This window comes from Melospiza georgiana, chromosome 1 (assembly GCF_028018845.1).
Source record: "Melospiza georgiana isolate bMelGeo1 chromosome 1, bMelGeo1.pri, whole genome shotgun sequence".
In the NCBI taxonomy this organism is placed as follows: Eukaryota; Metazoa; Chordata; class Aves; order Passeriformes; family Passerellidae; genus Melospiza; species Melospiza georgiana.
Window position 1 is genome coordinate 34,719,331 of NC_080430.1, and position 12,958 is coordinate 34,732,288.

At 38.1% G+C, this 12,958-nt stretch overlaps 1 protein-coding gene across 1 annotated transcript in view; it reads right to left on the reverse strand.

Moving 5' to 3' along the window:
* Positions 1-12,958, reverse strand: part of JAZF1 (JAZF zinc finger 1) — a 186,624-nt gene that overhangs the window by 25,874 nt on the left and 147,792 nt on the right. Inside the window, exon 3 of the mRNA XM_058040464.1 lies at positions 3,738-3,934. Coding sequence (XP_057896447.1) covers positions 3,738-3,934 — 197 coding nt within the window. The remainder of the gene's footprint in view (positions 1-3,737; positions 3,935-12,958) is intronic.

Here is a 12,958-nt window from a genome sequence, read left to right on the forward strand (position 1 = left end):
GCTTTTCAGTATGAAGAGATATCATAGCTTTCAAAGGAATGTCAATGCTCTGACTTACACTCAAAAGCCAGGAAGTTAGGAGTGGAAATTTCATCTGTGAGCCACACAGATGTATGAAAACATTCAAAAAATTAACAACGTATGTTAAGGATGCAATGCCAGCCCCATTTTTATCCATAACTAGACTTCATTAGTTTTGTGGGTTTAAAATTGACATTTAAAAATAAAAGCAACACAAGTTTTTGTGACTTAATTGACTGCTCCTTAAATAAAGAGATATTTCAGTATTTGCAGACTGCTAACATCTTTCCAAAATAAGCTGTGTGCTGGTGCTACTTTGCTCAATTTCCCTATCACCCTAAGGAGCCTTTATTCCTGATGGAAGCCATTTCTTTTGCTAAATCCTGCCTGTGAACTCTAACAAGACCATTTAAGCCCCACTAAACAAAGTCTCCTGGGAACACTATTGTTAAAATAAAAAACTGGAGCAAATTTTTAAAGCGAACTTTCTGCAACCATTAGAGGACGGTTGCAGGGAGGAGGTCTTAAGAAGAGAAAACTTGTTATGGGAGAGGGAACAAAAAGCCAAATGTAAGCAGAGCGCATATGCCAGCCACCCCGAGGGAACAGAGGGGAGGTGTAGAAAATTAATTACTGCATTTCTACTTCCCACCAAAAGCACAAACGGGCCTTTTCTGGGGACTAACGCATACAGAAGCTGAAGACAAATACATGTCTACCTCATTACCTGAGAAGAGCCCTACAGAGCACACGACTTTGATGAATATTTCTGCTCCTCTATGAATAATCTCCTGTACCAAGAAGCAGGAGGTGCTTTCCTGTGCACACGCAGCACCGACGTGGGTCAGTCTGGGCGCTGCTCAGCTCTGCCTGAGAACGAGGCCCCGTGGTCTCCTGGCACAGGTTTTTACTGTGAAACTTAACAAACACTCTCTGCAGCCAAAACACCTTGAACTGCCTCTTATCATGTTTCACAAGCTGAGTGGGTTTGAGTCTGGTCACTACACAGATGAGAGATCATTATGTGAAATTGCACTCTGCTGAAAACTCACAGCAGTAGCTTAAAACTGTCGGGAAGCGGAGAGACATCACCATGAGGACATGCACCAACAGGACTGGGATCCAGGAGCTCCTGGCTTCACCCAAGCCAAGACTAACAGGCCTGGGAAAGCCAAGATGAGCAGCTTACCAAAAGGGAGGACAGTACATGGAAAAGGGGACTCAAAAGCTTAGTGTGGTTTTCACTTTCTACGTTGAATGAGAATGATGAGAAGCCATATGTGACAGGCACTCTCTGCTGAGGAACATGTGTTCCATGCCACCTCACCAGCCTGCAGGGCATGATTCCTCTCTGGCATCTGAAGGGGCACCACCTTGGGCAGTGACAGTAATGCCAGGCACACTGCTGAGCCCTCACAAACTGTCCAACAACTGAGACAGGAGACAATAAAAGGGAAACAGCCATCCTGATAATTTCACAAATGACCTAGGTCAAAGCAATCCCACTTTGTTCTTGACAAAGCATAGGTCTAAAGGAGGATGAGGACAAGGATTATATTTGAATTATAACAAATACAGGGCATAAGGCAACCTAAGGGAAAATAGGCTCTTGGTTGTCTCAATTACCACAACATACACGTTTACCTGCATTCAAAGATGAATTAACAAGAGTTTTCTCGGAGTACAAATCAAACAGGACTGCATGGAAGGAATACAGCAATACTCTTCATTCTCACTGGATGCAGTGGAGGGTATGCCTGTAGGGCTTGAAAGCTGTGCAGGCGCTGTGAGGCTGAAATGCAGGACAATTTACATACTGTAAATTGTTTCCCTGAAACAAAGCTTGCCTAACTACCCTTGGTTACACCACCTTGGTAATCAACTGTCCCATACACTTTCACTTGAGGGAGAAAGTTTTGCATTGGCCAATAAAAGACACGTGAGCTGCATATCTAAAGTTAGCCTGCAACCCCTACTGGGCTGCATGTCCAGGCACTCCACCTACAGAAACTCAGTCATGGCATGACTTTGACCACCTCACCTATCTAAGTTAGAAAAAATCCTACACCAAGTAAACTCTGGGAAAAAAACCTGTGGTTAACAGAAAAAGCTCAATGTTTACTTTAGATCCAGAAAAACTTTTAAGATAAGAAAAGTGGAATTTCTGGGCTGAGGCTGCTGAAATGCAATGCAGTTAATAGTAAATTTTTACAGAAGTCTTAAAGAAAGAATATGTGTTTTTTGCTACTAGGATGTTACAAACCCTAGCTTTGGAAGAGGGGGTCCAAAAGAGAACTTGGAACAGAGGGTGCAGAAAGTGGAAGCTGGTATTATTTATAACCTGGCAGGCAGTACTTGCAGAAATGCAGCCATAACAAGCTGATTCTCTTAACTGCAGGTAAAACAACATTCTGACTAACTTTAAAAGTTTGGAAAATATACAAATAATGAAAGTATTTTGGTAGACAGATGCTGAGTTTTTTCCTTTAGTATTTGATGGAACATGTTCCAAAGAGTACATCACTAGCCAATACTGCTGATGGATGTGCAAAGTTATACCACCTGACCACATCATGAATCAGGCATCTCAGAAGGAGCTGTACAAAAAAGTAAACAAAAGAAAGAAAAAACTCCCTGCCATCTTCTGTAGGATGTCAAGGAAATGAATCAGTTTGTTTCAAACAGCAGATAATTAAGAAAATCTAAAATTTTCTGAATTATATTAGGACTGTATAATTTAGCTTTTCTTGATGTGCTTCCCTTTTTTATAACCAGGGACATACTGAACAAACACTTCATTTTACAACTTGCAGACAGAACATCTCAAGGACTGCTACAATTTTTCCATTTACTCATTAATACTAAGACATGAAATAGCCTATATAAAAAACATGTGGTGTAACAGTTTTTCAGGGCAGTGATGCTCAAGTGATTTCCTACTAAGGAGAATATATTGAACCTGTTTATTACAGAACAGAATAGCCCTAACTTATGCATTTAGCTTTTTAGAAGAAAATCCTGGTACTTAGTCTGAAGTGTACCAGAATTATCTGACAAGATCTCTACCGAAAGTAAATCAGACTGACTTAGGCCAAGAGATCTGGTTCAGGATAGTGAGCAATTTTCAGCTACTCTAATCAGTGCAAAAAAATTCCCAGGATGTTTATACCCTGGAAAACCACTGGAATATTAGATTTTGAAGGAAATACAGATCCCTTTTTTCCTTTATTTCTTTTCATCAACATAGTTTCCTAATGAAAGTAATTTCTACATGATGACATCAGCAGAACATTCCTCCCTGACCACTTACTATGAATTCCAGTTTCCCCCCAACAAAAAAAAAAGGAGGGGAGGGGAATGGGGTAGTGGGAAGACACTGACCACTTCTTTTAAATCTTTAACTGTACCATAGGCAGAGCTCTCCTACTGACACACAAGGGCTCTTTTGCACATTTGCATTTGGCATTTCTGGTAAGGTTAGTTTCTTCACATAATTTCAGCTGCAACATTTAAAGTTAGCGTCCTCTACTTTCGCAAAGAAGTTGGAAACAAATGCCCAAACACATTTTAGGGACTGCAGACCAAATGTAAAATAGCACAAAGCTTTTCTGTTTTATTTTTTGGGGCTCTTCTTACCCCAGTGCCTCAGTATGTCTCCTGTTCTCCAAATGCCACTGCTCCCTTTATTTGGGATGAATTAAAGAGTAGGGGCTTACCTGTAGGAGTACTACTGCGAAATGAAGAGGAGGGAGTGATTGGAGGGGTGACTGGAGGAGTAAGGCTTCCACTGCTGTGGCGAGGTGGAGTGGATACATTCCCACGGGACACTGTGCTTGACAAAGTCAAAGAGAGTTTTGGCTGGATCTTTTTCTTCAGGGACTCCTGCTCACGTCGAGCTGCATCAGTCATAAATCTAGAACAAGGACAATCACGAGGATGAGAGCTTTGAACCACTGTCCACCAGCAAGCTTTAAGGTAAAGAGAAAGTATTTTTTGCCCTCAGTGACCCAATGGAATTTCAAGCTCAGCCATGACAAGTTTCTCTGCAACACACATTCACAGAATACAAACTTCTCCATCAACAGCTTTATGTGTTCAACATCTGGGCCATTTCCTTCTGATTTCAATAAAACTTACATTAGATACTTGCATCATGCGCAAACACACAAGATTTTTAAACTCCAACCAGAGCTCAGCATTACGAACAATAATATGATGATTGTGCTTTACATTAACTACATTCAATCATTCTGTGAAAAAGTAGCTGAGAAAAATGTTAGCAGCAAATGACCTTCAATCTGAAGGTCAAAGGGATAGACTTAATTACTTTGTGTAGATACATAATTTTCAATAGGATAATCACGTTCTTTTACTAAGGGTTTTAGACAACTTTGCCTGGCATAAAATATGTCTAATTAAATTGTAATTCCTCAAACTGGAGTTCCCAGCTCTTGAAAACCAGATGAGGTCTCTGTAGAGCTTTGTACAGGCTGCTGAAGGCCTGATGCAACTCAAGGTTCATCTCTGCAGGGTGCTGAGAGGGAATCCCCCCAGCATGATGCAAGGCGTGCACCACACACAGTGCTGTAATTCCAGCAGTGCAACTTTCTGCACGGCATATCCCATCTGGAATAAAAAGTGCTTTTTTCACTTTCATTCTGATTCCTTTCAAAAAGGAACAATTGAACTGAAAAAGACCATTTTATTCCAAGTATACACAAAGAGTTACACCAGAAGACATGCTGCTTTGTGCTGATATTCAAAGCATTGCTTTGGATTCACTCTCACTTGAAAACACTGGGCTCCCCCCACAACAGGATCTCTGCAAGTCAGACTTCATGACTTGCCATTCAAGAGATGTTTTAATCCTCTGTCTTTCCCCTCCTCTACATATGGATATACATTAATAATTATGGATATCTTGAAGGATTCCTAAGACAGGCTAAAGTAAATCACCGTGTCAGTACAGCCCTCTGTCCTTGAGGCTGAAATACAAACTAGCCCTGCCAGTGAATAAAAACAATATGCACTCACACATGATACAGAGTAAAAAGTTAGGTTACACCCAGGCGTTTGTTTGACCATAGTCTCAAACCACTACGGCATAAAATTTTAGGTCCTATTAGAGCAATAAAGATGCATCCTGTCTGTCCATCCCACAAAGCCATTAATAAGTGGATCTTTGCCATGATAAGTAGCATCAACACACAAGTATTAATAAACAGGTATGTGATATGACAGTTTATCTTCTTTGAACTGAGACAACAATACATCATGTCAAGCCCAGAGGTGGCATTTTTATGAAGTTAATATTTAAAATGCAGATATTCATAGTAACAATTGAGTGCTAAATTTCTCTTCTTCAATCAAGGGTGCAGATGATATTGACAAAACTGTCCTCAAATGGAAGTCTAAATTTCATTCAAGAAAATATAAGTAAAAGGATCTTAATAAAGTGGTCATTCAGTACACATTTGCTTTCCTGTAACTAGGAAATGTCTAATTCACTATTTTTGCAATTTTTACTATGATGTATGCTTGCTTCTGGATGGGAAGCCTTATTCCTTAAGAAAATGTTATGGTAACATTATAAATCCTTGAAAACTTGGAAGATAACTTCAACTGTAAGATATTAAAAGCAGCAGCATGAAAGTTGCTCTTTAGTAAACTCAGCCACAAATAACAATGTTAAAATAATATTGAGTTATAACCACTCTGGTTGAAGTCCATAAAAATCAGGAAAATGTGAAGTTATAACTGAAACTTCTCCCCGTCCTCTTAACTCACTCCCATTTGGGCTAAGCATGTAAAGTATATTCCAAAATGTCATTTGTTGTCTACACTGTGAACCTGAGAGAAATGGAAGGCAGAGTCTGTTGAGAAGTGCAATTTCCAACATCTCACGTATGGAATTAACCCTTCCAGATCCAAATAGTCCCATACTTATTTGCTGAAGCACTGGCAGTGCTGTGGGTTTAAAAATGAAACTTTTCTAAATGGATTAAAAGGAAACTTTTTTCAGTATTTTAACTGAAATAGAGTATTATACATGTGTCTGACCATGGCAGTGTTCTTCAAAGCTTAAAATAAGCATTGTAATGATGGATATAGAATGACATTTCCAACAAATTTAATTTTCATACTGGAAGTCCATTATGGCTGCAACATCAATGTTCATGAATCAAGCATGTTGGAAATAGGGTTGAACACTGGTCTCTAAATTACATGCCTGCATACCATTTTCCCTGCCTCATTTAAATGCACATGATGTCTGGGAAACAGGAAATGAACTGTAACTAAAAAAGGCTGCTGTAAGAACACTTAGGTTAAATCCCATCTTTTTGATAGTCTGTCCATCTTCAAACTCTACGTCTCTTTGCTGAGCAAAGCTACCTCTGCTATTTTCAAATTATTATCTACATAACCCTTCCCCTCTAGTTCCACCACTGTGCACATTTCAGTCACCTTTCCTGTTGCATGTGATTTTGTTTACACCTCATAATCCTCTCTCCCTCAAACCAATACATCATTTAGGTGCAGTGAAACAAGGAGGATCATTCAGCTCCCAGCCATTCATTGACCCTGTTTTGAAAGGCATGGGGTTTGTGTGCTTTCTTGCCAACAGTTCATAACAGCAGGCAGGAGTAAACTCTTTCTAAAGAAATCTCTTCTAAACCCATTTTTTCTTTCCTCACCCTTTCAACCTTCCTAATTATTCAAGTCCCTACTCCAAAAAATGTAGGTGCAGTGATTTCTGAACCAAGTGCTTGCAGCAACTTTAATAAACATAAGCAAAATGTAGTTTTCTCCCCTCTTCTCATTCCCTGGAATGGTTCAAGTATTTTTATTGAAACTTTCCCAAGAAATTCAGCCTGAAGGAGACACCCAGCATGGAAAATTTCAGCCCAAACAGATGAATGTTGGCAACATAAGCAAGTGAAACAGTCTTATAATGGAAAGTGTTGCACAACTTTTCATACAGGTGGCAATATAATACAAACAGCGTTACCTCTTATTACCAACACAAAAAGCCACAAAAAGCAGAGGCTATGCTCAAATTTTTAAAAAAGCATTTTCCAAACAAACCTTTTTCAGTGTTTCTGAGACTTGTCACCCCCATAAGCTTTGGAGTCAAGAATGACCAGAACATAGAATAGAGGTTTCCTTATGCTGTTAGCACGCACTGCCTCACGATCGTGTGTGACTCATGAGATGATGTCAGAGTTGGTTTATCATAAAACCTGTGCTACACACAATGCTGAAGCAGTTACAGAGCTCTGGACTCATACACTCAGACTGAGGGTAAGGGTTACAAAAATGAGCAGCAGGTAAACTGAAAAGTTAAAAAAAAGAACGAAGGTTGCTCTTCAGAATGCGTATCTCTAATAGTTCTCATCAGAGTATGAAGTACCCTTTCCTTCTCTTCCTCACTGTTTCCATGTCCACAGACCTTCACACTGGCAGTGAAGAAGGTGCATCACAGCTACCTGGTTGGATTTGAATATGAATTTGCTACATTCCTGGTCTCTCAAACACACACCAACAGAAGATGGGTCACAGTCGCGAGTGTCCTGTTCTCCAGTTACCGTGTGCACAGGGAAGAGAAGGGAGGGGGATTATTCTGGGTTTGCATGACAAGCAGATTACACCACACAGAGACTGAAGCCCATGATTGCTCCTCAAAACAGTCCAGCTGCACACAAGCTTAAAAAAAATGTACAGCACTCTCTGACAGTAACAAATATACCCTGTCCTGTGCCATACCACTGCCAAATAGTACTAGCCCACAACAGGGAAAGACAGCAGAACAGAATTAGTTCTGACCTTTTCTCATTACCAGATAATTATGGAAAAACTTTTATAGTAGCATTCAAGTCATATTCATGTTTGCCTAATTTGGCTAACCTGTCCTGGGAAAGCCTGTCACCTTTACCAGAATGTGAGAACATGGTGAGCTTCCATCACTTGTATTTCAGCAGACTGCTCCTTAGCCTGACTTACTCAACTTTAAGATTGACTGGGAAGAGGAGAAAAATAAAGCCTGGTGCTCTATTACAGATTTATGCTGCCTTGTGGTGGTATTATATTTAGATAAAAAGTGGTCAGTTTTACTTGACAGATGGGGCACACACTAGCTTGCTATCTACTAAATTACATACATGCATGGAAGTCACACATTAATTCTCTTGCTATTCTTTACACCCACCGGACCAAGGTCCTTGCTGTATCTGTTTTCTCCCCTCAATATTTTCCCACTTTTGCCTCAAGATGTTTATGCTATTCTTTGTCCGTGCTGTACCAAGAGAGTTAAGGAGGTGAGGGTGATTCTTTTAGCTTTCAGTCTTCCTCATCACATTAGCAGTGTTTAGGAAAAAAAAAAAAGGCTAGGATGGAAAGTACTTCTTGTTGTATGGTATTTTAAAACCTCAGGAGATCTCTACTTTGAAGAGGGATTAGGATAATCCACTTCTCAAGGGATGACCCCATTTCAGTAGGACAGGACTCTGTGGACTCCTCAAGTCAGGAGCTGTCCTCCCTACATTTTACTTTATCTTTTCTTGTAAAGGCAGCAATGTGGTTTGACTTAACCAATGCCAGAAAGAAGAGACAATTGCCAAGTTGAACTTCTGTTGGGTTAAAGATCTGGTGAAATTTAAATAGTGGGAGTACTTGTTCACAGACAAGTTCATAGACTTGGGCTGTCTTGTGTCCTGGAAAGGATGAAAGGCTTTTCTCAGTTGAACCTGAACAACACTGAGCCAAAGCAAAGAATTACATCCCCAGAAATGTCTTGCCACACTATTTATGTGATCATGAGGAAAGAAATATATGAGCAAGTTTTAGACCATCCATTAACTCAAATAATTTGGAAAACACCCTTGAAAACTTTTACATATCATTCTTTGTAGTGTGGGGAAACAGAAGTACTCTGCAGCTCTTTATAGACCTTCTGCTTCACAGAAGCTAGCAACAAATATTTTCCTTTAGAGATCTTTCATTTTAGTTTTAGAAAAACCCTGAAAGAAACATCAATGTGAAAAACCCCCATTAAAACCACGCATAATCCCCCACATGCCTTCCTGCTATTTAGATTACAAACTATTTGCATCTAAAGTGCTAAAGTACATGATTCATACAAAATCCCCTTTGGATGGTCTTGCTTTTTTTCTAATTTCACAAAAAACATAACAAGTGAGGAAGAAACAGCCCAAAATAATAATCCCTTCCCATCCCCAACTATTCTCTCAAACCTGTATTGGATTTCACAACAGGCACTACCCAGATCAAACAGATCATTAAAGGGCGTTTCTAAGTTTCTGGAAAGAACTCTTCCTGCTCAGGACTTATGGCAGAAACACCTCACAGCGTGCTCATTCACTGAGATCAGCTTTTAAAGGCAATTCAGTGTTCATTCTCAGTGCCAGTTGTATTCAGACTCATCTATTGAAAACTTTTCCTATGTCCTAAATATGGAACATTTATGACAAACTGATGAGTATCTTAGACAGATAGGACAGAATCAGATTTCTTTTTATTACTAGCCTTGGGGATAATTCATTGCTAGTACAATTCTTTCATTTCCATCATTCAACCAGTTCTCTCAAGATGTGAAACTGTTACTGCCATGAAATCAGCCATAGAGTAATAAATATTTTTCTGAATATTTGCATCTTAAGCCAATGTAGTAGAGATTATCAGGCTGCATGTGTACCTTAAAAAATTTAAATTGCATTTCTGCCTCTTCACTGAAAGATTCACACACAACATTCACTCACACTCATTGCTGTCAGTAGATTCAAGGCTGCAACCTTAGAAAATCTGCTAAATATGAGCAAGAGTTCAGTGGGTTTACTTTAGTTGTCTGCTCTTCACACATTCTTAAAAGATACAATAAGACACAATAAAATATTCACCAAGGAGGTATTTTGTGCTTCTAGCATGGAAAATGGATTCAGAAGATTGAGTAATTTCATATCTAAATGTGTAAATGGAAATGATGGGCAGTGATATGCCAAATAATCTATTGCCACTCAAACAGAATAAAAATAAACCATCCCAAATCATATAATTGCATAAAGCATGTGTTTTCTCACTGTTAATCAATATAAGGCAGTGTTAAAAGCAAAGGAAAGAAATTTAGTGTCTCTGTTGATTTTGGGAATACACAAAAACATCAGTGGGAATTACACTTCATATTTCATTTAACAGAAATACCAAACACAGAACACAAGCCCTAGCTTTCCATTTTATAATAATTAAGCAGACATATATAATGTGACATGAAAAGCAACTTCTTCATTTAAAGTATTTTTTGAATAATTTAAACCAAAATATGTCAAATATTGAATGCTTATGTTATTAAATATATGGATTTTAACATTTCCTGTTTGGAAAGGAAATATTTTTCATCCTTTTTTTTATTTTTATTCTGTTTTATTTATCTTCTATTCTGCTTACACTTATTTTTCTTATTTTCCTTCTTTTCAAGAAGCACAAAATAATATTTAATTTAAAATTAAAACTAACCAAACATGACGCAGTGTTGTATGTTCAGCCCATCACAAAAATGGCTGTTTACTTAAAATTTAGATGTTGGAATTATTTTTTTGGGGCTTTATTTTTTAGATGACATGGTACTTTTGCCTTTTCTTTTTTGAATTTAGGTAATACAGCAAGTGAAAAATGGAGGGCTGCATTTTATTTTATATTTTTTTTAAATTGTTGGAAAAAATGCACACTGGATAAATAACATTCAAACACTAACATAATCAGGGCAGATGCAGTCTTATTTTAGACATTTCATTCATAATAAAAATTCATTATTTATTCCTCAGCTGATGATGGGGACTCAAGGAGAAGCCCATGCTGTCTTTCCGATGTTATTAAAATAAAAAAATGACATTTCAGTGCTTAAAAGGAAAAAAAATTAGAGCTCACCAAAATTCAAGAGAGCAACAGTAATTTCCAAAACATTAGAAACATACTGCTAGTTCTCCTCCTTTCCCCTCCCACACCCTCCCTGGTTTTTTCCACCCTATCTTGAAGTAAATGAGTGAATTTCAGAAAGGAGCTACAATTTAGCTGCACCTTCAAAATTCTGTAATTTCCACCGAGTGAGAGGCAATAGCTGAGCAAAAGAGATAGTTGCAGGAGGTAATTAGCAGGAAGGCAGCAACCACTTGATGTAATTTGGTGCAATATTTTCACCTCTTCTGCAAATGCGGAGATTTTAAAAAGTCATGATAACCCTCACATCTGATGGCAATGCTCATTATGCTGTGTTCTGCCTCGACATCAACTTATTTCTTATCAAACTCATTTCAGAGTTTTACCACTGGTAAAAAAGGAGCATTTGGATGGTGTAAAACACTTGCAGAATTTCTCGCAGTTGGGGCACATTTTGAAGACCCTGCAGCAAAGCTCTGCCTTTGGTGTAATGCAGCGTTTTTTATTTCAGAAATCTCCTCCCTGCACTCCCTAAGTGTCTTATTGGGACATACATCAGCCTTGGCTTTGCTTGCAGCCACTAACGAACCAACCAGGCCTCTCCTGCTGCTAACAACAGATATTTTATGCATTATTGCCTAATTAATCGTTGAATATAACATCATGAATCCTTACATTTCAGTTCATACCCTTGTTAATATACAGGAATAATGCAACGTCACACAGCCATAAAATGTTACAGAGACCGAAATGAGAATCCTAGCAGACATAAATAATGTGACATGAAAAGCAACTTCTTCATTTAAAGGATTTTTTAAACCACATAATTTTAAAAATGCACCCTGACAGTTTTAAAATTTGCATCATAGAAACAAAACAACTGAATTATTTTTCTTAGTATGACTAAAGGCAATCTGAGAGGAAAGAATACTGATAGCGTCTTTTCATCAACACTCTAACTTAACCTATCAGTTATTACATTTAAATATTTTAAACATTGTTATTTCACTGTTTATGACTTACCAGACTACTCTAAGCTTTCACATGAATGAAATGCAAAATTCTTGAAAGCAGAGTAAAAATTTAACTTTTACTTTAGATAAAGTGCAGGGATAATACATTGTGTGTGTCTTCTGATTTGTAGAAATTATAAACTTTAATAAATTACTGATGTCTGGAGAAAATGGAATTAAGCTGCCCATAGAATTAAAAAAAAAGGGTCTGTATGTCCTAAATTTGACTTGAATCTCAAAATAGTTCTTGTGGGGACTAAGTAGCTCACAAGCCCTGCTCTGGCTCTCTGCACAGGCTCCAGCACTGTCAGATTGCCTAGTTCCAGTAGCATGTTTTATGTTCAGATGTGCTTAACCCAAAATACCGTATTTTTTTCCATTAGTGGTCCACCCTCTTTCCTTCTTGAAGAGCTTATTGTGACTATTTATGTAAAAACAATTTCTTTCAGTGAGCCCTACAGAGAAGGAGATCTGTGCACGCATGACACATGCTTTTACTGTCGGACTCGGTTTCATTTTATTGATGCCTCAAGGACTTTTAGCTTTAAGAAGCAGGGAGCTGAAATGTCAGATATTTTATTCTTATAATGTTCTATTTATGTCCAGCTATTCTTGTGTCATTCCATTCTAAGTTCTCCTGAGAATTCAAGTCAACACCCAAAGACAGATTCACCATGCAAGAATTTAATAATAGATATTATCACAAAGCATTGCTTATTAACTCTAAGGATGTCTAATATCAATCAGCATAAATAAAACTATCACTATCTTCATTATTTTACACACTATTAATCAAACACATTAACCAACAGATTTTTCAGTCTTTCTGAAATGTAGCACATACACAATTATCTGCACTGGCTCCTCCAGGCAGTAAGCAATCCAGAATGCTCATTCAACATAAATACAGCAAAAAGAAACTGATAATAATATGCATATAGAAAATTACTCTCTAAAATCTATGGGTGCAGTTTTTT